Raw genomic sequence first — 27,293 nt, forward strand, 5'->3', positions numbered from 1 at the left:
GGGGAGAGGGTGGGCGCAAGTGGAGGAGATGAGGGGAAAGCTCCGCTGGGCAAGCAGAAGCCCTTGAGCTGAAAGGACTCTTTAGGTCAGTGGTTACCAATTGGTAGTCTGCAGACCCCAGAGGTCTGTTTCACCCATGCAGGGGGTCCCTGGCACCATGGGCAAGGGCGCAAAACTGCCTAGAAAGCACTGGACAAGTGGAAATCTGCTTGGCCCCATGCTTTCTAGGCACAGGACAAGCACAAGTCTGGATGATCCCTAGGCCTGTTTATTTTTTGCATAGCTGCTCCTTGTTATGTAGAAGCTATGAACCGAGAGTCAGCATGGTGCAGCAGGCAGAGTATCCAGCCAGAATTGAGGAGGGCCAGGTTCAAATCCCCACTCAGCCATGAAGCTCCTCGACCCTGTTAACTGCCTTTCAGTGTAATCTACCTCAGAATAGAATAGGGTGGGGGGGGGGAGAATCAGGTGTGCTGCCCTAGAACAGGATAAAAACGAAATAAGTCCATGGCCTGAGACGTAAGGTGGCACAGAGGAGGGAAGCTCTGTGTTTATGTTGGACTGTGCAACGTGGGTGGAGGGAAAGTGGAAGGTGTTGAATGATGGGGTGCAGAGGAAGCATAATTTTTGAGGTCAGATTATTTGTGAGGAGGCTGTGTTTGTTTCTTTAGGGGCAATAACTCAGTTTCCCTCTCCCAAGGCGTAGCGCAGGGGAGATTGTCTGCCTGTCTCCCCCCTCAGCCCTAGGCCCAGGCCTCGCTGAGCTCAGCCTTCGCATTGACCGTGCTAACATCAGCACCAACGGCACAGTCTCCTTCCGCTACAGCCCTGACCCGGTTGTCACAGGGATAGAGCCTGCCTGGAGCATTGCCAAGTAAGTGATGAGCCTGTGACAGCTCTAAGCTTCTTTACTAAGCATCTCTCATTCCCACAGGACGGTGCCCAGGCCCCAAATCGGTAGATGGGAGTAACTGAGGAAATAAGGCTCTCTCCCCTGCTTCCTCGTGACTGCTGCTTAGTGGGGAGGGCCAGGATGCTTCCCCACCCTCTCATGACTCAGAGAGGAAAATTGGGGGCTGCCCTCCATCCATCACATTTAAAAAGTTTTACTTTAGACAATTCTGCTTTGTCTCGTTTATTCAATCTGTCTCCCATCTCAGTGTTTCTCAAACTATGGTCCCCAGCTGTTGTTGAACTACAACTCCCATCATCCCTAGCTAGCAGGACCAGTGGTCAGGGATGATGGGAGTTGTAGTCCAACTACAGCTGGGAACCTATGTTTGACAACAGCAGTCTCATCTTCTAGGCCAGCAATTTGTTTAGATTCCAATAGATAGATAGATATTTAGAGACACACCTTATCCTATTCCAAGGACAATATTGCATATACAGGCATCCCTCCACTAGGGCTGGGTGATACCTGGTTTTCAGCATTGTGATATATCACCAGCTAAACACCACAATTTAGTGATATATCATGATTTTCGAAACTTGGAACTATGTAGGGGGGTGAAGATTGGGTGAAGAAGCAGTCTGTGGAGATCATGCAGGTTGGGGGGTGCAGATCGGGTGTGTGGCTGGGCAAAGGAACATGGAGATTCGTTGGCCAGTGAGCAAAGAAGCATGGAGATCAGGCTTGCAGGAAGCAAGTCACACCTGCAGAAGGGAGTAAGGAAGGAATGAGGCTTGAAGAACACAGTGTAATGTGGTGGGGTGTTTTGTTTTTTTACTTCGTGGTGTCTGCGAGGGAAGTCAGCGACTCAGCCTCAGTGGCTTCATGAAACCATTCTTTCTCCCAGCTGTTTCCAGGCAAATCCACATCAGACACTCACACAAACTGTGATTCATGATGCATTGCCATGTCAATTGTTTTTAGACAGTTATCGTGATGTGATCTAGAAACCAATATTGGACGATATATCAATATATCGCCCTGCCCTACCCCCTACATACACATGATTGAGTCACACACAACCATGTATATGTGTGGTGCTGGGAATTAAATAGATAGATTCAAACCAGGAAATGGCAGGAGAGAGCTGGAGAGTTATCATGAGAAGACCCTCCTAGTAGCCCAAAGAAGACGTCAGTGAGGGCGGAGGAAGCCCCAAAGAGACCAGAGGCACAGTGGGGCTTTGTTTAAGCTACTCAGCCTCCCTGCCTAATAGCTGACGCATGGGGTAGCACAGCAGCCGCTGCAGCTGCCACTTACCCAGGCATCTTCCCAGCTGGTCCCAGGGCTTCAATTCTAGCTGGAGAAAGTTGTGGGGAGAGAGAGCTGGAGAGCAGGAACAAACAGGTGTTTCAAGGCTTTTTAGAGGGTGCTCCTCACTCACGCAATATTCACTTACATGGGGGGGGCAGAACTTAACCACCACATAAGTGGGGGGACGCCTGTACTAAAAAATTATATTCCTGTACTATAGACATATCTTCCAAATTAAAAAGCATGGAGAGGGCAGTGGGGTTAAGCTGAAGAGAGATACTGATTTATTAGTATATATGTATGCATGTTTTTAATTTTACAAACTGTATATTTTTTGGGGGGGGGTCAAAGGGACCTCAGCCCCTAGGAGTTGACTTCTATGCTCAAGGCTAATGGTAAACACTGGGGAAATCGAATTTTGGAAAGGGAGGGGGAGCACGCATAGGGAGTGCACAAGCTTTGATCCTGTGTGAACTTCCCGTGGCTTATTTGCATAGGACAGCATCCTAGTCTTCTCCATGCAACTGTATCCCTGGTCTCCTTGCCATTGCCGCATGCCTGGTGGGTGCCATTATGAGAATGGGGTCTTACCAAAGTCATTAATTTCCCTATCTTTGGCAAGGTCTTCTCTTTATCATCTGCTCCACCACAGTGTTTGTGGGCTGAATCCATTTACCTCCCCCTCTGTCTTTTCTTACCCTCACCCTACAGTGGTAGTACCAGTCTCACAGTGAGTGGGACCCACCTGCTGACAATCCAGGAACCCCGTGTTCGAGCTGCCTATGGGGGAATAGAAACCATCAATGTGAGTCTTCTGTGGAGTGGGCTAAACTGATGCAGATTGAGTGTGCTGCAAAAAAGAGGCAATTGACAGACATAGAGGAGATAGGGAGGGAGAGAGATGGGATTTGCACCATCAGGTTTGCTCTAAGAAACAATATACCGCTAACCCATACTGTGTATCAACCAGTACTATCACTTGGCTTAAAACATGTTTGTTGATCTACAGATCAGTCCTCCATACCCAGGAGTTCAAGAGCAGAATGTCCATTGCACCTGTAGTTCTTAACTTCAAACTTTTGCCAGGTTTTCACTTCCGCTTTTAAACTGTCCATCTTTTGTGCATTAAATTTGTGTGATTGTAGCTGGCTAGCCGCCAAGTGTGTAAAGCTGTGATTGCATAAGTTGAATGCACACAAGTTGCGAGTTGACTGTATATAAACTCACTGCACATTCTCCCTCCACCGTCTGAGAGAAGGTCTGTAGCTTAAGGAACTATTCAGACATATGATCTCCCACTTTCATTCTGGATGGTGAAGTTCAGAAGGAAACTCCATCATGTGATATATATTTTCTTAATCATGTATTTCCACTCCCAAGACTCTGTAAGTAAAAACCATAAAATGTAAACCATAAAATTGTAAGTAAAACCATGAAATGGTTCTTAAACATATCTGTCTCTGTCTTGAATCCAAGATAAAGATTAGGAGGCCCAAAGCATTCTGGGAGGGAGGGAATAGTCCTCCCTTCCAAGCCCTTAAAAGGCAACATACTTTTTGAGAGCTAATTGTGAAAGCCAAGACTCTGCATGTCAGAAGTAAGGACTGCTGGTCTTTGAGACAGCAGAGTAGGTATGCGCGGTTGGGTGTTGAAGGTCAGAAGCCAAGTGTAGCGGATTATTCTTTGTTCCCCCTCAGTTGTGGGGTGTCTGTTTTTCCTTCCTTGCAGAGTTGCCAGGTGCTGAATGACTCGGTGATGTTGTGCAAAGCCCCTGGCATCATACCTGGGGAGGAGGCCCTGCCCCTTGCAGGCGCTCACCCTGACGAGTTTGGCTTCCTCTTGGATGATGTGGCAGCCGCACGTACCTTGAACCGCTCCGCCTTTACCTACTACCCTGACCCCAGCTTTGAGCCGTTTGGTCCCAGCGGCATCCTGGAGATTAAGCCTGGATCCCATGTAGTCCTCAAGGTACTGAAGCAGTTTGTGTCAGGGCTTTTCAAACGTTAATGGTTGAAACCCTCAAGCCAATCAAATGATAGCCTGCTCAAAGCCTGCTGAAAGAGAAAACCATGACAGAATTATTTTCTCCAACATGATGTGGCTTTTTACCTTTTGGTTAGAGATAAGCATTCCAAAAAAGAAAGGAGTGCCTATTTTATGGTTGTGGCATTCAAATACAGTGGTACCTCGGGTTAAGTACTTAATTTGTTCTGGAGGTCCGTTATTAACCTGAAACTGTTCTTAACCTGAAGCACCACTTTAGCTAATGGGGCCTCCCGCTGCTGCTGCGCCGCCAGAGCACAATTTCTGTTCTCATCCTGAAGCTCTTAACCCGAGGTACTATTTCTGGGTTAGCGGAGTCTGTAACCTGAAGCGTATGTAACCCGAGGTACCACTGTACAGAATTCGATCAGAAATTGAGAATTTAGTTTTCTTTCATATATATTTTAAAAACTTTTTTCTAGACCTTATGACAGCAAAGTAGGTGTGAGTAAATATAGGCCTTGTTTGGTGAAATCTGGTTGAGGTGGTCTGAGGAGGATTCCCAATGATTAAGGAATTTAGTTTTAGATCCTTGCCTTTCTCCATGGATAAGAGAAATATACAATTCTGTACTGGCTGCAGAGAATGAATGTGCTTTTTGGTGCTATGTTGAATGGACTTTGTGCAGAGTGGGTACCCAATTTGCACTTTGAGAGTCCTGGGCTTGGACTCAAGAGACTCTTCTCCAAGCCTAGATTCAGGATCCTGTGACAGAATGCTCCCATATCTTCACTCATATTCCTGTGTCTTTCAGGGCAGGAACCTGATCCCAGCAGTATCGGGCAGCGCACGACTCAACTATACAGTACTAATTGGCGGAGAGCCCTGCATCCTGACTGTCTCAGAGACCCAACTGCTGTGTGACTCACCAAGCCAAACCGGGGAACAGCCAGTTACGGTACACCTATCATTGGAAGTCAGGGAGGGAAGGGGGGATGTGGAGCAGATGGGACCAGTCTGCCCATTCCAGGGAGAACTGCCAATGCTATGGACATGTAAGGGGTTGTCCAGTGAGTGATTTGTCCTGGTGATGTGACATAGTAGTATGCATGTGTTAGCCTGAGGAATGTCATCCCCGCCCCTCCCCGGCAAGTGTAGGTACACAGCTGGTGGGTAGACCTGCCCATCCTGCCCAACCATGCGGACCAACTAAAAGAAAAAAAATGCAGAACAGAGCACGCCATACATCTGGGCTGAAGAGTGTGGGATATGCTAGGGTTCTCTCACCAAACAGTACTTACCCCAAACCTGGATTTTGGCATCTAGGAATTCTCCTTTATTTCCCCTTGCCACCAACAAAGAGGTCAACAGTGTTCCAAGAACAAGTCCTGATGTCCAAAAAGATATGCCCTATGTGCATTTGAGGGCTGTTCCCCTGAGCTAAGCTGCTGGACCTCGTTGTTTTCAGAGACGGCACATATCCTGAACAGCAGATGCCAGTTAGTTAAATGTACAAAGGGATGGGAGAGCTGTTGTCTTAATGATGGTGGACTGTATTAATAGGCCCTTGGCGTGATCCAGCGGGGTGCTTCTCCTGTGTGACCTGGCTTAATCTCTTACTCTTCTTTTTGTAGATCCTGGTGGGGGGTCTCTCGTTCTCCCCTGGGACCTTACACATTTACCCTGAGACAGCCCTGCCTTTGCCGGCTCTTGTTGGGTTAGGTGCAGGAGGAAGTCTGCTTCTGGGCGCTATCATCGGGGTGCTGGTGGCCTACAAGCGGAAGACTCGGGATGCTGACCGTACTCTGAAGCGGTTGCAGCTGCAGATGGACAACTTGGAGTCTCGCGTGGCCCTGGAGTGCAAGGAAGGTATTTAGGGGGCTGGGAAATAAAGGGACGTGAATGTAGGGGCAGCAACATTGCCTTTTGGGCCCAAGGTTGGTAGTTGTTGCTGGAACATGTTAATGTAATCTTCAGCATCTCCTCTCTTAGGAAGCGACTGATGCCAATGTAGGTCTTTGGGCGCAAAGGTGCCTTCTCTAGTTGTTATCTGTAGCCTCCAACATGGAGTGCGGAAGTCCAGCTCCCTCTGGGCACTATGTATGCATCAGGGCTGGTTCCCAGGGTATGGAATAGTTCCTTTTGTAGATTGGAAAGATGTGCAGCCATTATGGGCTCCATATTCTTTTCACAGCAAATAGTTTGTGGCAGTCACCAGCTCCTGTAATACTGCGACAAGGCCGGCCCTACCATTCAGCAGAGTGGGATGGCTGCATCAGACAGCTAATTCTGGGTGTCATGAAGGGACAGGAAACCAGGAGTTATTGAAGGTATTTCTGATAGTATCTCCACTCGCAAGGAGAGATGCTTGTGGGATTTTCTGTCTCATTTGCCAGAATAACTTGGCCAGCTTTAAGCTGGCCATGATTGGGGGTGGGATTTGCCGTTCTGCTTCATGTAGCAAAATGTATTTGGTTTATAGGTAGCAAAAGTCTTTGGTTGTCAGTTTATCCCACAACCATCCCTATTTTGTTCCCATTTTGTGAAATAGTTGAGTGTTGGGAGTTTTCTGTTAACGTATTAATTCACAGAAGATTTGTTTAGGTTTCAGCCCCTCCTTGGGTGTCTCGAAATTAAATCTCTGGTGTTTCTCTGGGGGTGGCTGGGCAAGAAGGGCAGAGAAGGTCCACCTAAACTCTAGATGGCAAAGACATGGGCATAGGCACAAAATGCCAAGGTACCACTCCCGCCCCCCCATTTTCCCACTACTGCACACCATGACTATCTGTCCCAATAGACACACATTCCCTGCCTTAGAAAACAGTTTAGAACAAAGAGCAGAAAGAGAAGAACCTTCAGCAATAAGAGTGCAGTCATCTTAGGCAGTAATTTCTGGTGTAAATATGTGTCAAAAATCCACAAAAGCATTCCTTTGTGTGAAATGTTGAGAAGGTTGTGCTTGATACAGCTTGGTGGGCTCAGAGAAAAGGCACTTGCCATGAATGGTCCTTAATGAGAAATGTGGCAGCTTCTGGAGAACCCTAGGAACCCAGGTGTCTTTAAATTCTTTGGCTCCCTTAGGTTTCAAAAACCTAGGGGTGGTTTTTTTTGGGGGGGGGGAATTATAGTGGAGAAGGTTGCCCGTTATGCATGGTCTCCAACACTTTTGACCATCTTCCACCTTCTTCAGCTTTTGCTGAGCTGCAGACAGACATTAACGAGCTGACAAACAACATGGATGGTGTGAAGATCCCTTTCCTGGACTATCGGACGTATGCAAGGCGTGTGCTTTTTCCAGGGGTGGATGAGCACCCAGCGCTGCAGGAGACCAGTGTAAGTTGCAATGCAGGGGGAGAGACAGGGACCTGGCAAAGGTTTTTGCCTTACAGGTGGCAGAAAAGGGAGATCAGAAGCTGGTGTTTCATGATCTCCATATGACACAAACCAAGTCATGGAGGAACCACCAAGTCCATGGTGGTGGGGTTCTTGCATGTTGAAGTCTTGGCCTTCTAGCTTTTGGGTGCAGGTCAGTCCCCTGCCCCACTTTGGTATTTCCTCCATTGAGGTACATGTTCTTGAACTACTTGTTTGGCCTCGCTTAGACAAATTAATGGAGGATAGGCTATCAATGGCTACTAACCATAATGTCTATGTCCTGCCTTATCAATCGGAAGCAGGTGTGCCTCTGTAGATGGGTTCCTGGGAATCAGTCACAAGTGGGCAGAGTGCAGTTGCACTCGGGTCATGCCTCTGGCCTTCCTTATAGGCACATGGTTGGCCATTGTGAGACCAGGACGCTGTACTATAATGAGGCCTTTGGCCTCATCCAGCAAGGGTCTTCTGCCTGTCAGCCCCCAAAGACACCTATCTCATTGCTGTTGGAAACAAGAAACTGGTCTAGGTGGGTCCTTGCTCTGATCTAGCAGCAAAGGATGTTCCTATTCTTTTAATGCTCTTATGCAGAAGAGACAAGAGTCAATAGTGCAGATGACAACATTCCTCTCTCAGTGGCCATCTTGTGAGCAGCAGCATCTCAAAGACCTGTGCGAAGTTTCAGGACCCTCCATGGGAATGTTTTTAATGTGCATGACCATTTTCCAGGTGTCCTGGCTAGCTCAAGCGGTGTGTTTCTCTCGCTTCTCTTGCCCTCCACAGACGCCACCGAGCACAGAGAAAGGCCTCCGCCTCTTCGGGCAGCTGCTGCACACGCGGCCCTTCCTGTTGACCTTCATCCACACCCTGGAGGGACAGCGTGGCTTCTCCATGCGGGACCGGGGGGCTGTTGCTTCCCTGACTATGGTGGCTCTGCAGGGCAGGCTGGACTATGCTACTGGTGTGCTGAAGCAGCTGCTGGCAGACCTCATTGAAAAGAACCTGCAGAACCGTGCGCACCCCAAGCTCTTGCTCCGCCGGTGAGAGGCTTTCTTTGCTCCTCCCCACCACTTAATGCCATAAGCCTTTAACCCTCACATTGCCACCAAACAAGTGCCATAACACCCTCAATTGCTCCCCATCTTCTAAACAAGAGATTGCCAGACCCCGTTAAGGCTGGGAACCACATATCAGCATCGTGCTGGTACAGTCAGCTACATTTGCCCCTCTGCAGCACTTCCACACAGAGCTGCTATGGGTCCTCAGCCCCTGCTAGCTCTGCCATGTTCCACCTCTTAACATGCAAACTTCTGTGCTGCTCCCTGCTGTATTTCTCCCCATCTTTCCAGTCTGGTGGACTGAACTGATGCTGTGTGTCTCTTCCTTCCCTCCAAATGTCCCTGTATTTCCAGGGGCTGGGGGCAGCAGCATCCCATTTGTTGGAGTGAACAATGTTGGGGCAGAGGAAGTAGGGAGGTCAAGTTTCTAGTCCCTGTGACATGGCAAAAGGGTTCCCAGATTTATGCGTATTTCTCTTCACAGCTGTGTGTGTGTGTGTGGGCACTGAGGATTCCCTCCACCTCCCACATGTGGGGAACTCAGCTGTCTGTGCTCTCTCTTTTTCTGTTTTTCCAGGACGGAGTCTGTAGCTGAGAAGATGTTGACAAATTGGTTTACTTTCCTGTTGCACAGGTTCCTCAAGGTGAGTGCATGCAAGCGAAAGAGAGGGGGCGGGCAGGGGGAGAGAGAGAGAAGTGAGAGAGATGGAACGGGGCCTCTGACATCTGGGTCCTGGCCCTTATTCTGGCAGAGAGCAGGAATCTAAAGGGGGCTGAGGGAAACTAGAGGCCAAAGATCCAGAATTTTCTACCCATGGTTTTTGTCCTGGGGATAGGGAGTTGGGAATGAGAGTTATGTGGTTAGGGAAGGAAATGTTTTGCATGCATCAGCTTCCATGTCCAATCTCTAGGATCTGTAGTTTGAAAAATGACCAGGTAGCAGGGGATGGCAGCAGTGGCTAGTCCATTAGGCCAAGCAATTCGCATCCCTACCACCTTGGTTGGCCCTGCTGCCTGCCCTCCTTACATACAACCGGTCGAGGAGTGTGTGGCCCTGCCTGCCGCCTCCTTATTCAGCAGGGAGGAGGAATGGGAGTGAGGAGGAACTCAAATGTGTTGGCTCTGCCTCTCACTGGCTGTGGTTGCGTCTGCCACTGCCTATGCCTACTGCTGGGCTCCATGCCTTCTGGGTGATGGAGAGCACCTTTCTCTGCCAGAGGCCCTGATGCCAAAGTAGATGGATAATAATCTGACCTGGGATACGGGATCTTCCTATGTTCCTTGCCTATGAACCTCTCTCTTCTTCCCCACCCCAGGAATGTGCTGGGGAGCCGCTGTTTATGCTATTCTGTGCCATCAAGCAGCAGATGGAAAAAGGACCCATAGATTCCATCACAGGCGAGGCTCGCTACTCGCTGAGCGAGGACAAGCTCATTCGCCAGCAAATAGATTACAAGACCTTGGTGAGGATGCTGGTGGCTGTGCTACGCCTCTTCGTAGTCTGGGGAGAGAACAGTTTAGTTTGCTCTGTGAAGGGGGGGCGGGTTGCTGTTGCGTAGGCCAGTCTGGCTTGCAGTCTTGGTGGTTTAGATGACTCCAGGCCACCAGATTTGAAGATAAGCAGTGGCCTAACATTTTAATAGGGATGTGGGTGGCGCTGTGGGTTAAACCACAGAGCCTAGGGCTTGCCGATCAGAAGGTCAGTGGTTCGAATCCCCACGACGGGGTGAGCTCCCATTGCTCAGTCCCTGCTCCTGCCAACCTAGCAGTTCGAAAGCACGTCAAAGTGCAAGTAGATAAATAGGTAGCACTCCAGCGGGAAGGTAAACGGCATTTCCATGCGCTGCTCTGATTCGCCAGAAGTGGCTTAGTCATGCTGGCCACATGACCCGGAAGCTGTACACTGGCTCCCTCAGCCAATAAAGCAAGATGAGCGCCGCAACCCTAGAGTCAGTCACAACTGGACCTAATGGTCAGGGGTCCCCTTTACCTAACATTTTAATGGTAGGAGACATAACTTTATGGGGCTGACCTACTTAAGCCTCAAATGGGGCTGCCTTAAAGGAAAAAGGGAATGGAATGGAAGTACCAGAAAGTTCCATAGAACTGGGGAGAGGAACAGGGAAGGGTGAGATTAGCCCAGCTATGCCAAACGCTGCTGTCTGCCTGTGTGGTGCATGCTGGACTTTGGCTAAGGTGAGGCACTAGGTTCTGCTTACAGGCAGCTGGGGGTGGGGGCAAAACAGGGGTCCATTCCAACGTTACAGTTCTATGTAGGAATAAAAGTTTGGTTTGTTTGTTTTTTACTTTCGGCTGACCACGAAAAGAATTGGCCTTCCCCTGTTTCCATCCTGGCGTAGATTAGGCAACCTGTTCTTGGACCTCCATGTTAGTTTGGCAATAAAAAGGTTTTCAAAATGTCTCCAAGTTCATACATTGGACTGACCCTAAATACAGCAATGCTGGAACTGCAGTTGCTCACAAATGGTAGTTGGGGATGTGAGGAATGACCAGAGCTGAAAAATGTTCTAGGTATGACCCTGGGTGCATGTAACTAGGGATGCATGAGCCTTGAAACTCTGACGACTGCAACGTTAACAGGTTTTTTCTCTGCTTCTAGACTCTGTTATGTACCCCCCCTGAGCCCCCTGGGGGTCCTGCCGTGCCTGTCAAGGTATTAAACTGTGACTCAGTGACGCAAGTGAAGGAGAAGCTGCTGGACGCTGTGTACCGTGGGGTGCCCTATTCCCAACGCCCACGTGCCGAAGACATGGAGCTGGGTATGAAGGCAGGAACGTGGGAGAAAGCAGGTGGGGCTGGGAGCCTGGACTGGACACCTTGGTTATTAGCCACTGGGCTTAGGCTAGGGGTGGAGAACCTTGGTTCCAGCATATGCTCTTCGACTGTAGGTCCCGTTATCCCTAACCACAGGCCATGCTGACTGGCTCTGATGGGAATTTCAGTAACAACAACATCTGGAGGGCCACAGGCTCCCCACCCCTGGCTTGTTGTTGTTGTTTAGTCGTTTAGTCGTGTTCGACTCTTCGTGACCCCATGGACCAGAGCACGCCAGGCACTCCTGTCTTCCACTGCCTCCCGCAGTTTGGTCAAACTCATGCTGATAGCTTCAAGAACACCTCTGGCTTAAGTTGTATTAAAATAGGGGGGAGCCTGGGAGGGATAATACCAAGCCAGCTCTCTCCTCATTGACCTTCTTTTTCACCCCAGAATGGTGTCAAGGCAGTGGGGGGCGAACCATTCTGCAGGATGAGGATGCCACAAGCAAGATTGAAGGAGACTGGAAACGGCTCAATACACTTGGGCATTATCAGGTAACCGGTTTCCCTTCCACCCAGCTCAGGGCCAGATGAACTACCCTGGATTGCTAATATGCTTACCATAGCCTGGGGGAAATGGGAAAACGTGGTAGAGTTTGGGAGCAAGCAGCTTCTGAGCAGTACAAGGTGTGAGGGCTGTTCTGTATTCCTTAGGAATATTTCCGGCAGGAATCAGGAAATAAATAATGCTTTGCACACCATAGAAGATTTGAGGAGTGGAATAGAGCAGGTTGCGAGGGGGGTGGCAGAGGGGGCTGTGCATGTGAGTGTCTTGACCAAGCAAAGAACACTGGATTACCTCAAGAATACAACTCAAGGAGTCATACTCCGTACTGTTTGGAAGCTTCAGTGACAAACTATTCTGGGGGATTATCCTAGCTCTCTTCTTGTGTGCTGAGGTAGAAAGAAGCTGATTGTAGCATAATGGCTTAAGACTTCAAGGCAGGAAGATCCCTGTTCAAATCTCGTCTCCATCATGAATTCACTATGTTGGCCACTTAAGCCAAGCCACTGTTCTCTCAGGTTCACAAACACATATGCTTGCACACACTCCCATATAATAATAATATTGGCCTACTTTCCAAGGCTGTTACTAAGATAATGCAGGCAAAATGCATTGAAAATTGTAGATGTGGTATTATTATTATTATTATGTCAATTTTTGTTCTCTCCCGCCCCCCTTTTAACCCCACCTTTACCTGTCCCACCCCTGCCATCCCTGCCGTTCAATGTGCAGGTAGCAGATGGCTCTGCAGTGGCGCTGGTTCCTAGGCAGGCATCGGGCTACAATATCGCCAGCTCTTTCACTTTCACCCACTCGCTGAGCCGCTATGGTAAGGAATGACACGTCCTCCTCAACACTCCCCATTCCCTCTAATGCTTGGCTGCACTAAGTGACCAATGGCTCCTGCCTTCTCTCTTTGACAAGGTAACACAATGTTGTGCAAAGTTATGCTGCCTTTTTTGGGTGGTGGTGGAGTCAAATTCAGCTCCCCCCCCCCCCATTGCCACTAAAGTTTGAGAGGATGAAAATGCATCTTCCATCCTTCTGTACACTCTACACAAGAATCTTCAACCTCCTGCCCCGCCCCACCCTCCCCAAATTAATTCTGTTCTCAGACAATCCATATTTTGGATTCAGTCTATATACGCTAATTTATGCAAATTTACATGCTTCTTCCATTTTTCATAATTTCTCATTGTTAGCCATGGGTTTAGTCACTGCCCTCAACCACTGGAACTCTTATTCAGCTGCACTTGCTCAATATAATTATTATTAAAAGCTGATGCTGAATTCTGCACATTGTGCTGCCTGTGTTGTGCTTCCTCTTCATTCCTGCTGAATCACAGCACGTGCACAGGTCCACGAAGCTGGAATTAATGCACACAGGGGTGCTGTGTCCTTGGCCTTGTTCTCAGAGTCCATAGAGCTGGTCACAGCTCTTTCCTGACCTGTTGGCTCTTTTGCAATGCCATCTGTCAGTGTTTCACCTGAGCCCTCCTGAGCCGAGAATGCAACCTTGTGCGGGCAGGATTTTTCTGTTGTCCATCTATGTGACCTGGTTCCCTGCTGTATACAGTGTGAACTGGAGCGTAAGAAGATTTGTCCTTCACAAGTGAAGTGTCCTTTCTTGCTGTGTGACACAGCAAGCCCCTGGCCTTTTGTGGCTTGCCCTATTATCACCTAAGCCAGGTGGCCTTTCAAGGAGGGCTATTGCCACGTCCAAACTTCTTATCCCTAAGCTTTCTTCCAGCACCACCCTGGCCTGGCTGTAATTATGTTTGCTATTCCAAGCCTGGAATGCATGTAATTTACTGCCACTCCCACTCTGTGGCTTTGTGGTTGGAGGGGAACGGGGAGTGGTTCACTTGGCCTATGGAGGCTGGTGGTTTTGGTATTACCAGTGCCTGCTTGGGTGCAGGCACTCTTCAAGGCTGAATAAATACAAACCTGTCCTTCAGGTGAGCTTCTGGTGTAGAGCAAAGATTGAAAAGAGGTGCATGGAACCCAGGCTCTTGAGGGTTGGTCTTGAGGGCTGACATGGGCAAAGCTCATAAGAGGTTCTTGCTCTCCCCCCCCCCCATCTTCCACAGAGAGTTTGCTCCGCACCTCTAGCAGTCCAGAGAGCTTGCGCTCACGAGCCCCCATCCTCACTCCGGATCAAGATTCAGGTACCCGTCTCTGGCATTTAGTCAAGAACCACGAGCATCTTGGAGACCCTAAGGAAGGGGAACGAGGGAGCAAGATGGTGTCTGAGATCTACCTCACGAGGCTCCTTGCCACCAAGGTATGTCAGGAAAGGAACTGGATCACTGAAATGGGGGATTGGCTAGTTTTAAAAGCTCCTTGCCCCAAATCAGGCAGGCAGAAGATTCTGCACCAATCTGTAAATCAATCCATGGCAGACATTTTCCCTTGAAAACTGCCAGGGAAATTTTTTTTTTTTTGTGTTTAACCTAAAAGTGACTTCCTGTTCCTGTTTTTGTTTTAAAAGAACCTCATTGCTGCTTGCCCTCATTGCAGCTCTCCCTGATATCCTTTTTAACAATTGAAGAATTACCACTCTATTTTCCTCTGCCTTGTTGGTATTTTCTCTTTGGTAGATGAAATGCATTGAGCTTCTTCTTCCAACCTTTCATTATATAATCTACAGATCTCTGTAGTTCTAGTCTTCAACAAAGCCCTATTGGAGCGGGCCCAGGTTAAGAGTGAGGCAAGAGGGGGCACGTGCTCCAGGCAGCAGGTACAGGGGGCCCATGAAACAGGATCCAAAACAGCCATCCGGGCACTTGCTTGGCGAGTCCTTGCATTCCAACCATCCATCTTTTCCAATAAGTAAAGCATAGCCAGGAATGCAAGGAGTCACTGAATGTGTGCTTGAGGGGCAGCTGTTCTATGGCCAGTTGTAGCTTACCCACCACTTCTAGGAGGAGGAGGCTGGCTGTGAAAGGGCTGCCTCCTTGCTCACCCCAGGAAGAGAAAGGTGAAGAGCCCAGCGGCAGTGGGATGACACAAGGAGAGTTGTGTCCCGTTGTCCCTCCCTGGTTGCTCCTTGCTTTCCTCTTCCTGGGGCAGACAAGGAGGGCAGACCTTTCTACAGCAGCCTGCAGAAAACGGCAGTGCAGACTTTTGCCTCCTAGGGCAAATTCTGTAGATCCCACACGGTCTTGGGAGAGACATTTCCCCACAGTCCTCTTCACGTTTCTGTCCTTGTTTAGTTTGGAAAAGGACTGTAGCTTAGTGGCACCGCCTCTGCTTTGCATACAAAAGGTCCCAGGTCCAGTCCCCACTGGCATCTCCACGTCTGCCTGGGAGACCCCTGCCTGAAACCCTGGAGAGCTGCTGCCAGTTAGTGTAAACAATACTGAGCTAGATGGATCCGTAGTCTGACTCTGCACAAGGCAGCTTCCTGTGTTCCAACAGTGGTCAACCCTTCACAGAGGTGGCCTGAACTCGTCTCCTGGGGCAGGGCATGCTTTGAACCGCAGCCTGTCTGGATTGCAGGGGTGTGATCATTGGTGCCTCTGGCCTGGGCCTCGTGGCAAACTCGCTGCAGCTTCCAGTGTCTCCCAACTGACATCTAAGTACAGCGCAGATACTTTATGGACATGGCATGTGATGCCACTGTCACCAAAACAGTGACAGTGAGGAAGGAATGCAGAGAATGTGTCATTTGGGGTCTGAATTGTGCGAGATTGTTTGTGTAATGTGATGTGCGTAGGCATGTGATTTTTGTTTGTATTCTACCATTCTGCTCATTCTATTTAATCATGTTACTTTAATCCAGTATTTGACTGTAATACATTTAGTAGCATTTTGTGGTGCTGCTCTGGTGTAGTGGCTAAGAGTGTGATATTGTTGTGATTAAATTTCATTGCTCTGGTTTCCTTTGAAAAGGGAGTGGGGTGTTGATCTTTTCATGGTAATAAGAAACACTAAACCAGGAGATCCTCAGTTCAAATCTTGTCTCCACCATGAATTTATTTAATGGTGTAAGGTAAGTCACTATCCTCACATCTGCAAAATGGGGATATGTTGTTACAACTTTGGAGTTATTACAGGGATTATTGAGATAAAGTACAAATACAAATACAAATGCCAGTTGTAATTTAATGAACACGATTTATAGACCAAATATAAATATTTGCAGTTCAAAGCATATAATTATCAAAATTTCTAAGTGGTAATAATATTACCATTGTGTACAGGTTCCTTTTTAAACTGGCGATCAGTACCCTCTTATTTATCATAAAAACAAACAGTGCCTAAGATTTCCATAAGTTGTACCTATGTTAAAAGATAAGAGAGTCGCTGGCTGCAGGCTCACAATTGAATAGATACAAAAGGAAAAGGAATGAGGAGGGAAGAGAAAAGCGCTGGAGCAGCTGCTTCTTCATTGGCCAATGGATGGGGCCAAGTTATCTCCCCTTCGTCATGATGTTTTTCCTGGGAGCCAGAAGGTGCAACCTCCAAGTGCCCCTTGTGTTCCCCTGGCTTGTGTTAGAGGGCAGAGGGGGCCTCCCTTCAGCTCTGCAGGTCTGCTTGCTTAATTCTTATTTTTAAAAATATTTTCATTCAGGTTTTGTTACAGATTACAACAAAAAATATTACTCAGAATGAAGAACAGAAAGAGGCAAATAATAATCTCCCCCTAGCAATGACTGCCTCTCAGCAGTACATCATCTGCTTACATTATAATAATAGTTGCATTGCACAGTCTTTCAAATACAGGCAGCGACCATTTTAGGCGCATCTACACAGGGCCGGATTTAGTTTGATGAGGCCCTAAACTACTGAAGGCAGTGGGGCCCTTTATATGTCCAGCTGTCCTTTGTCAACAACAAATTGTCATTTTTTTTGTGTTGAATATATGCTATATGGTAATTTATGGACCTAATAGGTAGCTAAAGCCATTTGCCACTGTTGCTGTATTTAGGTTTTATTTTATTTGTTTTTTTATCTTCTATTTTGGAAATGTACATCCAGGAGTTTTTTTCTTCTAATTTTTTTGGGGGGCCCCAAGAGAGTGGGGCCTTAAGCTACAGCTTGTTTAGCTTATACGCAAATCCAGCACTGCATCTACATGGCACGCGATTGATGAGGTGTGGGCCTTTTTGGACCCGGAAGAGGGAAGAACGGGGGTGGAGGGGGGGGACAGAATGGGGCAGGGCGGATGGGGCTCGGCACATGGGAGCTGGGAACAGAACCCTGGCGCAAAATGGTCATCGCCTGTATCTCTTAAGGCTTATCCATTCTGCAAATGAGATTGGTGTCAATTGAATGGTCCCCTCAGGAGAAGCGGCAACCCTTTAAACTTGTGTAAAACTGGCCTACAGTGAAGTGTAGATGTGCCCTTATTTGAGACTGTGTCCCAAATCAAGAATACTATGGCAGAGATGATTTGGAAGGCTACTGCAATAGGAGAGTTCAAGAAAATCAGGGACAGTGTCTGGAGCAGAATAGTGAGGGAAACAAAAGGGATTGGACGTGCTTGTGAATATTATGCATACAAATGCAAGATGGAAGGGTGATGCTGTTTTCCGTGGAAGTGCTGCCGCTGGAAGATCTCCAAATGTTGGCAGATGTTCTCTCCATCCATCCATCCATCCATCCATCCATCCCAAAATATGTTTTCCAGAAATTTTTCTCTTCTGCTTCTTCAGGGCACATTGCAGAAGTTTGTAGACGACCTGTTTGAGACTGTGTTCAGCACAGCACACCGGGCCAGTGCACTCCCCCTGCCCATCAAATACATGTTTGACTTCCTGGACGAGCAGGCAGAGCGAAGGCAGATTGGGGACCCTGACGTGCGACATACCTGGAAAAGTAACTGGTGAGACCTTTGGCTTTGGCCCTTTGGCCACCGGCCAGTACCCTAAAGTAATAAATCTTCTTCTTTGGTGATCACTTGTAGCCGAGTAAGATTGTCTTCCATGAATATGGTCTCAACAGTGAGTCCGTAAGTGACTGTGGAGGCCCATTCTGGATCTGCATGTCCTTCCATAGTGGGGACATAGGTTTCTGAGCAGGCGTCGATCATGTTGAGGATTTGCCAAGTGTGCCTTCCTCTTAGATCATTTTTCTTTTTCTTCCTGAGTTCGTGCTTCTTCAAAGTCCATGACACCTTTGGCAGAGGCTATTCTCCAGTTGGAGCCCTCGCTGGCCAGTGTTTCCCACTTGTTGGTAATGGTAGGGAGCCGGGAGCCAATGTGCCTATCCTGGCTGTGGGTAACTGACAGATGGGGAAAGATTTTTTAGCCCTAAGGAATCTTTGCAGAGCTACTACCAGGTTGGCTTTGTGTATTTTTCTTCTCCTCACCCTGGTTTTTCCCCTCCAGATGCTGTGCTTGGGACTTGGGGCTCCTTGCCTTTGGGCTCTGCTCTCGGCCAGCCTTCAGCCATTCATTTTTCCAGGCTCTGTCCTACCCTACCTTGATTGAACAAATCTTTAGGAAGAAATTTTCGCCCCAAGGAACCCAGTGCTCATGACCCCTAAGTGTTTGATGCCAGCCAACTCTTCCCCACCTCCCATGACCCCAAGGACTTTGCTAATCCTCCATTCCTCTACTTCAGGGATTGTCAGGGACTGGCAGGACACTGATGAGTGTGCACCAAGGGAACGGGGGCTGGAGTGGGGCTCAGTGGTTTGTGGAGACCTGTACCAGCCAGGAGGCAAGAATCAGAGGTAGGGGAAGCTTCAGAGCTGGAGGAAGAGGCAGGCCAGGCAAGTGAAGGGCCGAGTGCTTTCCCACCCTCTCCTGCACCACCATCTCCTAGAACCAGAAGATAATTTAAGCAGCAAAGGAAGTTTCCATGCAGACGTAGTCTCCAGCCACGTTTGTGCAGCCTGTCAGGGGAAGGTACATAAATGGGTGGAGGGGGAATGGTCCCCCATTGCTGCAACTGCTCCCTGGAGCACGGACCTGGGAAAAGCTGCCTAGATGCTAAATTGGTGTGCATATTTATTCTACAGAGCTGTAGAAATGACTCTGTTACCATTGACAACAAAGAGTTAACTCTCTGGCATGTGCATTCCTTTGGCTGGGGAGCACCCTTGACCGGGATGGAGGGAGGCCATGATGACTCTCAGCTATGGGATGTCACCTTTGTGGAGTACAGTCTGGCAAACAAGGAAGTGCTGTCTACAGGAAACGGGCTGTAGGAGTCCTTTAAAGGGGCAGTATCCAGTTCGCTTGCTCCATTTGCACAAGAATAACAGAGGAGCGCCCCTGCCCCCTACACTCTCCCAAATCTGCTCCAGAGGTTTGAGGAAACCCCTAGACCAATTTGGATCTAGTGGTGAATGTTCTGTTGTGCAAGCAGAAATCCTTTCACTGACATGAGCTTTCACGTAGCACTACTCAGGATACAGCCCATTGGCTTTGATCTCTGTGTTTTCCCAGCGTATCAAAACAAACAAATGAAAAACCCTCAACAAAACATGAGTATTGAGCTTCAACCTCTGTAATTTCCTCACCACCACTGCCCTATCCCTATCTAACCCTTTGCCTCTCATGTGTGTCTTTTGAAGCGTCATCTTTCTTCCTTTCTTCCACTGCAGCCTGCCCTTGAGGTTTTGGGTGAACGTCATCAAGAACCCACAATTTGTTTTTGATATCCACAAAAGCAGCATTACAGATGCTTGCCTCTCTGTGGTGGCCCAGACCTTCATGGACTCGTGCTCCACCTCTGAGCACCGCCTGGGCAAGGATTCTCCCTCAACAAAGCTGCTCTATGCCAAGGACATCCCTGTCTACAAAGGCTGGGTGGAAAGGTGAGCTGCAGAGAGGGGTCATGTCAAGTTGTGTTGCCTCTACAACTGGCAGAGGTGGGATTGACCTCAGCACATCATCCCACGACATTATAATGTTGGTAGCTCTTTACTGTACGAGGATAACAAGATCCTGCCTGAAACTTGGTTCCTTGAATGAGGGCCATCCTCAAACAGGTTGGGAAAAGGAATGCTGTGGCTTTCCACGAGTTCAGGACAGTCAAGAAGGGCAGGAGTCTTTGAGGGTGGGGAGACTCTGTTACTTTGGCCTCTCTTAGCATCTTTGGAAAGGAGGAGTCACCACTGCTGCTGTTCCACACACAGAAGCGGCATGGTGGATGGGGCAGAGCTGCTGCGCTGGCTTCCTGAAGGTGGGTTGCTGTTGCTTACCAGTGAGGGAGAGAGGTGGGGGCAGAGGGCAGTGTGGCGCAAAAGCACTGGCAGAATCAATTCAGCCCTCCTACCAGTGAGTTTGCACCAGACTGATTTCCACACTGCCTCCCTCGGTAAACAACAGTAGTCTGCAGTGAAGCTAGCGTAGTGAGTCTGCCGCTTCTGTCTCTAAACTGATCTCCCTAATCTATTGCGTGTCTCCTTAAAGCACCAGCTGATTCATCTTGACTGGCAAAGGAGGGTGCTCCTGGAGGAAGCAAGGACCTGTTCATCTAAGGCAGGTGCAGGCAACCTCTAGATCAGGGGTAGGCAACCTAAAGCCCGGAGGCCGGATGCGGCCCAATCGCCATCTAAATCTGGCCCACAGACGGTCTGGGAATCAGTGTGTTTTTACATGAGTAGAATGTGTGCTTTTATTTAAAATGCATCTCTGGGTTATTTGTGGGGCATAGGAATTCATTCATATTTCCCCCCAAAATATAGTCTGGCCCACCACATGGTCTGAGGGTCGGTGGACCGGCCCACGGCTGAAAAAGGTTGCTGACCCCTGCTCTAGACTGAGTCTTGGCCCGCAAGCACATTTCCCCCAAATCATTTCACCAGGATGTGTTTCTAATCACCTGCTAGCAAATCCTTTTAGCTGGAGGTGCCTGGAATTAAACCTGTGCCCTTCTGTGTGAAAAGCACATACGCTCTGCTGCAGAGCTACGGCTTCTCCCAAGCCAGAGTTTGACCTCCACACATGGGTTCCTTCAGTGTTGAAGTGAACACAGCTCACGCTTTGAAGGTTATCTGTTGCACCATATAAGCCATGATAAAACGGGGGTTATGTAGTTGTCAATGCCTCCACGCAGTCAGTATTCAGCCTAAGAGGTTCAAATACGTACCAAAACTTTTAAGTTTGCACAGTTAAAGTGGATCAAAGGGCTCAGTCATCCTGGTGCAACAAATACAATTCTAACAAAAAACCCAAACATTTTTTGCCATTTGGAAAGTGCCAGGGAAACGCAAATATTCAAGAAAGAACCAATTCTCAATAATCACTAGATGTAGCCTCGTCACCATGTAAGCTTTGTGCAAGCAAATCAGGATGAATGCTCAGTAAATACCTCCCTTGGCTCCTACAGAAGGATATAAAACTAAAAGTGGGATATAAAACTAATTAATTAATTAGGTCATCTGGATGAGCCATATGGCTCTGTATTCAACGTGGCAAAATCTGGAGCCTTCATTTATAGCTTCCATTCATAGAAGGGACTGCAGTGCAATAAACATGCACATTTATTCACTTTGGTTTGTGTGGAAACCCTCTGCTGACGTGGGAGTGTTGATCAATCTTCTCTCCAAGGAATCCAAAAGCTATGCATATGTTTACCAGGTACTATCGGGATATCACCAAGATGGCTTCCATCAGTGACCAAGACATGGATGCCTATCTAGTGGAGCAATCACGGCAGCACGCAGGCGAATTTAACACGCTGGGTGCACTGGGGGAGCTCTACAGCTACGTGGGGAGGTACCGTGATGAGGTGAGGCTCCACCCCAACTCTTTCCTTCCTATTTGGTTTTTTCCCCTCTCTCTCTCACGCACACCACAAGTTTCTCACATTGTTTTCAACCTGTTATTCAGCTATGCTATAAATTGATGAGGATAGAGCCTAATTTGGACCCTACTGCAGATCCTCTGTAATTAAATGGCTCATGGGGAGGAATTTAAGGTACCATAATAAGTTAAGGCACCACCGTCTACTGCCTCATTGGTTATCCTGTACCCTTCTGTTTAGCCCTTGACACTCTCCTAAGAACACCCTACATCTCAATAGCCAGGGGGTAGTGTGTGAGAGAGGTAGGGAACCTGTACATCCTCCAGATGTAGCTGGACTCCACCTCCCATCAGACCCGGTCAGCATGGCCAACGGTTCCAGAAGACTGGAGTTGGAATCCAACAACATCTGGAGAGGCCACGGGTTTCCCACACCTGGCTTAGGACTCCAGAGAAGGTAGAATGACAAATGGAGACCTCTGCTCCATGCTTATCCCTCTCACCTACACATTTCCCCCATTTGGAGCTTTCACGCCATAAATCTGTCCCTTACCTAGCATACTGGAGAAAACAGGGATCCCCTGCTGCCACCACCAAGAACTGAAGGCATTTTGAAGGCTGCTTGTGTGTCTTCCGGCTTTTTATTTCAGAAACCAGAAGTGGCAGTGGGCTGGGCAAAAGAACCGTGTCTCTCTGAAAGTGCATTATGACACTCTTTAAAACATGGGTCGCCAACCTTTTTGAGCCACTAAGCACATTTGGAATTCCGAGCTGCTGTTGGGGGTGGCACAACAAAACATGGCAGCCGCATAGGAAAAAGAAAGAACCACAAAATATCATGGGCATGCCCTCCCATCAGTGGGGAAAAGTTGGTCACCACTGCACTCACTCATAGAGACAAGCTCTTCACCCCTCTCCTCTGTTTGGAGTGGATGGATGGCTGTTCAATCCTGGCATCCCACAAAATGTGTCCATGTTAAAGGGGACACATTCCAAGGTGAGAGACTGAGCACATGCTCACAGGAACTGAGCAGGAAGAGCAAACACTCTGGTGCAGTGCAGTGTTTAGATTTACCAGCCCTACCTAGAGATGCCAAGAACTGAACCTCAGACCTTCTGCATGCAGGCCAGATGCTCTAGCCGTAGCTCTTCCCATGGGATCGCCGTCAGCAAGCTCCGATTTAAAACTATTGCCTGACTCCACGTGACAGGACAGACCCCATAAGCCTTTCTCTTTGTCTCCTGCCCCTTTCCCAGTTTTACCAGGTACTTCTCCATCCTAGGGCCCATCTCTTATTCCCGTTTTGCTCCTGGAAGTTTGGGGCTTAGTCCCTCCTGACCTTTTTTTTTCACCTTTCTCTTTCCTTTCCTTTATTCCGGACCCTCATGTTTTCCCAACCCATGGCCTGTCCACCCATCAGATCCTGACAGCGCTGGAACGTGATGCCGCCTGCCGAAAACACAAATTGAGGCTGAAGCTTGAACAAGTCATCACTCTCGTTTCTGGAAATAGCTGAGAGTGATGGGGGGGAGGGAGAGTGGGCAGGGGGGGCACGCATCCAGGATAGACGTATCAGAAAAAAGGACTCTACCTCCAGCCTTGACTTGTGGCCCCCCAAGGGTGACAGACTTGACATTTTTAACCTCCCTGTCGACAAGAGACGTGTGACCTCTTGCCCTGTAAGGCTGAAATCCTGGGGTTTCAGAAAGAGGCCGTGTTGCCCACCCCCTCCCTACCTTCAGCCCGGAAGCAATAACCAGCACCCTTTCCTCAGCATCTGAATTGGGAGGAGCAACTCAGAGTGAACAATAAGGTTGGGGTGCAGCCAGATAATGCCCCCCTCAAGCTGGCAGCTAAATGGAGACCCCTCACCCCAAATGTTTGTGGACCCTCCCCTTAATCATCCAGACCATTCCCTAGTCCCCCACTCCTTGTTGGTAGCTGGTGGAATTTGCCCTTGTTCTGTTTTTTTTTTGGTAACCATGGCAATCAGATATTTTTAATCCTTACCTGACAAACCCCCCACCCTCTCACCCCCACCCCACCTGTTGTGCCCTCTCCGGGTGCAGTGCCTTACTCATTAATTTATTATTGCATCTCGTTAAGATTATTGGCTGTAAATGATTCCATTCCCTGGGTGTAGAGATTTCAGTGTAAAAAGTCCTCCATTCCTCCCTGCCCCATCCGCATCCTTCGAGTCTGTGTAAATATTTGCACTGCAGCCTGGAGGGAATCTGTCCCCCACTCCTCCCCAAAAATAAAAGAAAACTACACTTTTAAATCCCCCACTGGGGTTAAGGAGCTGGGGTGGGGGAAATGTCCCTGCAGGTGCATGGGCTTTTTATTGGTTCATTTTATAATTAATTTTTCTTTTGCTAAATAAAAGCGTGGAAAAATGTTCCTCTTGTTGTCATGTGGGGATCGGCAAGGTGTGTGTGTGGGGTGTCCCAAGAGAAGAATCCTGGGTAAGTGGGCAAACACTTGCATTTCACTTTGATACAAGGATAGTTTGGTCTTTGCAGCACCCATATGGCAGTCCTCTGTCCATCTGTCTACAGAACCAATCCCTCTGATCAATATTTGTTTCTCTTTTGAATTGCACCCCAAGCTCAGGCTAATGCTGGCTCTTTTTTCACGTGAAATAAATTGTGTGTGTTGGTGTTGTATTTTAACAGTCAGGTTGTTGGTATTCCAGCAGATATATCAGCCCACTTCATATTTTTTAGTTTCTTTCAGGAGCCACACCTTTTACCCAGCAGTCTTGTTTGCTGTTGAAAAACACTTCAGTACATGCCACAAACGTATGCGCACATCCTTAAATACCTGTGTGCGTGATTTTGTTGTACAATTGGGATTCTTGGGCATGTGTACACGGTTCTTAGGAAGGCAAATGTGATATTCACACATACGTTTGCTACAAGAAAAGTACCTTGACAAATTAAGACAAATGTAGAATCATAGATAGCGGAAGGCCATTTTTTTCCACAGTCAATCAAAAGTTTAAAAACTCTATTACTCCTCCATAGAACTGTAGAGTTGGAAGGGATACCAAGGGTCATCTAGTCCAGCCCCCTGTCCCTGTTCTCCCCCAATCCCAGCTGACTGTAAGCAGCAACTAGTGCCCTACCTTAGTCAAAGTTCAGCATTCACCACACAAGTAGACAGCAGTCCTCGCCATAGCTAGGCTAATCTCACTTGTTCCTCTCCCCAGTTCTATGGAACTTGGTGCAACTTCTATTCCATTGCCTGCTTCCATTAAAGGTCAGCCCCATAAGATTAGGTTTCCAGTTGTAAAATTGTTAGGCTGCTGCTTCTCTCTTCAAATCTGGTGGCCCTGAGTCTTCTAAACCTGCTGATTCACCAGCAGTCCTGAAAATATCAAGTATGAAAGCAGCCCAGGACTTTCTAGCATCAGTATATTGCAGTCTTGGTTGCACACATTGGTGTTCCTGCCTTGTAGTCCTTTTCCACTCTGAGCAGATGCTCAGAACTCTTCCCACGCCCATTCAGTTTCCACTGAATTAAACATTGTGGAAACACTTTAGTTGTACTGGGGCCACTTCTGGACTAATTTGTAGTAAACTAATAACCCTTTGTTTTCAATTGTCTGGGCATAAACATCTCATTGAGCCAACGTGTTGTACATAGCCTCCATGCCATTTGACCAAATGCGGCTCATCCTGCGTGCACCTGCTCCTTGTACTGTGGCCGGGTCTCCTTCAATTCATCTAGGAGGAGGATTGGGTGCCCAAACCAAAGAGCATTCTTATATGAACCTGATGGCTAGTGAGGAGAGAATGCAGTGGCAACAGAGCAAGGTTTGGCAAAAACAGCTGCTACTAGCTATAGTTCGCCTTAGCTGGAGCACCACATAAGTACAACAGCCCACACTTTATTTCTTCTTAACCCAAGGCTGGGGATTTCACTGTGCATCCCAGCATTGAAGATCCAAAGATCTGGGGCAGCTGTAAAGTTGTAGCTTCTGTGAGAAAAATGCAGAACAAAGCTATGGGCTTGTTTTTATAGATGAAGTGCTGGACAAAGGGGGTTGCCTTCCCACACACTAATGACCAGACAAGCAGATGTTCCATTTTTTTCATACAGCACTCTAGAAATATTCTGGATTCTGGGGCAAAACCCAGCCGCACTCCGCCCCAAGAAATGGCTGAAGGGGGAGAGAAACTTCACTGCTGCTTATTTTTTCTAATAAGGAAAAAAAGACAAAAGCGAATTATGTGTCCATTCTGCCCTCCCTGCCTGTCAGCTAGCAATTTCACTTGCACAAGAAGCTTATTCTGCAACACCCACCCCCTCTGCTTCCATATTTGCAATTATGCAGATTAAAATCTCCACTTTATTCCAACTTTTATACATAGAAAACTGTGGCTGGGGAAGGGTGAACCAGGTCTTCCACTCTTCTCTGAGCATTTTGACTTTGGGCTCGTCCACGCTTCCTCCTGTGCCATGCCTAGAAAACATGGGTATCCGAGCGGTTTCCCCCTTGATCTGTTCCTTTCCAAGGGAAAACCTCCTCTTTAGCATGTAGTCTGAAACAAATAGTAATCTGGAGGAAACCTGACTATGCTCTAAACAGCAGTCCCCCCTCCCCTGGGGAAAGCAGCGGGGCAAGAGGAAGAGGGGATAAGCCCCGTGTGCCTAGATGTGGGTTAAACTGCATAGAAGAGGAGCAACTGACCTGCATTAAGCTGGAGTGCACCTTTTTTTAAGGTGCTCATTTCGAAGTAGGTTTGGTCCTCTGGAGTTGTGAGCAGTCATCATCCTCCTTCCTCTTAGGGAGGGAGGGAGTTGTTCTTGTGGCCTTGAGATTTCCCCCACCCTTCAGACTCTGGTGTTTAGGAAAGGACCCAGGGGCCGGAGCGAAGAATGCATTGTGGGCTCCCCAGGCATTTGTGGCTGTCTGATGGTGGGGAGAGGACCGTGTGTGTCTTGTGTGCCTGTGTGTGTGTTTTGATGTGGGAGTGAGGCAAACCAGCAGCGCCTGGGAGGGGAGGCAGCAGTAAGATAAAAGGAAAGTTTTGGTGGCAGCTTTATGAATAAGTCATGGCTGCATCAGGGGCCTTCATTAGCTGCAGCTCCGGGGGCTGAGTAGCTGTGGGGAGGAGGGGGCCTTGTTTTGTGCCTCCTAAGCATCAATATGACTTACCGAGCTGGGGAGTTTTTTAACTGCCAGAATAAGCTAGGGAAGGGGGGAGGAGAAGGGATGTAGGTCAAAAAATGTCTGCATGACTGTGATGTAGGGCAGCCTGATCCACCCCAGGGGCTGATGGGAGTTGTGGTACGAAACATCACGAGGGCCACAGGTTAGGGAAGGCTAATACAGTGGTACCTCAGGCTAAGAACTTAATTCGTTCCGGAGGTCCGCTCTTAACCTGAAGCTGTTTTTAACCTGAGATACCACTTTAGCTAATTCGGCCTCCCACTGCCACACGATTTCTGTTCTCATCCTGAAGCAAAGTTCTTAACCCAAGGTACTATTTCTGGGTTAGCGGAGTCTGTAACCTGAAGCGTCTGTAACCCGAGGTACCACTGTACAGTCATAGCTCATGTTATGTTTGCTTCAGGTTGCACGTATTCAGGTTGCGTCCCGCGGCGACCCGGAAGTACCA

At 48.3% G+C, this 27,293-nt stretch overlaps 1 protein-coding gene across 3 annotated transcripts in view; it reads left to right on the forward strand.

Moving 5' to 3' along the window:
* Positions 1-24,064, forward strand: part of PLXNA3 (plexin A3) — a 71,814-nt gene extending 47,750 nt beyond the window's left edge. For 2 of the 3 annotated variants that reach the window (XM_083592491.1, XM_083592490.1), the window contains exons 16-32: positions 701-874; positions 2,918-3,011; positions 3,935-4,174; positions 5,004-5,147; positions 5,824-6,058; positions 7,380-7,522; positions 8,345-8,601; positions 9,197-9,263; positions 9,936-10,082; positions 11,240-11,429; positions 11,848-11,951; positions 12,694-12,790; positions 14,052-14,245; positions 17,622-17,791; positions 19,520-19,732; positions 21,501-21,651; positions 23,087-24,064. In XM_083592491.1, the coding sequence (XP_083448617.1) occupies positions 701-874; positions 2,918-3,011; positions 3,935-4,174; positions 5,004-5,147; positions 5,824-6,058; positions 7,380-7,522; positions 8,345-8,601; positions 9,197-9,263; positions 9,936-10,082; positions 11,240-11,429; positions 11,848-11,951; positions 12,694-12,790; positions 14,052-14,245; positions 17,622-17,791; positions 19,520-19,732; positions 21,501-21,651; positions 23,087-23,182 (2,716 nt within the window). In that variant the 3' untranslated portion in view covers positions 23,183-24,064. The remainder of the gene's footprint in view (positions 1-700; positions 875-2,917; positions 3,012-3,934; positions 4,175-5,003; positions 5,148-5,823; positions 6,059-7,379; positions 7,523-8,344; positions 8,602-9,196; positions 9,264-9,935; positions 10,083-11,239; positions 11,430-11,847; positions 11,952-12,693; positions 12,791-14,051; positions 14,246-17,621; positions 17,792-19,519; positions 19,733-21,500; positions 21,652-23,086) is intronic. The other variant, XM_083592492.1, reaches the window with a different exon arrangement.
* Positions 24,065-27,293: the final 3,229 nt, after the last annotated feature.

This window comes from Podarcis filfolensis (assembly GCF_964270895.1).
Source record: "Podarcis filfolensis genome assembly, chromosome: 17".
NCBI lineage: Eukaryota > Metazoa > Chordata > Lepidosauria > Squamata > Lacertidae > Podarcis > Podarcis filfolensis.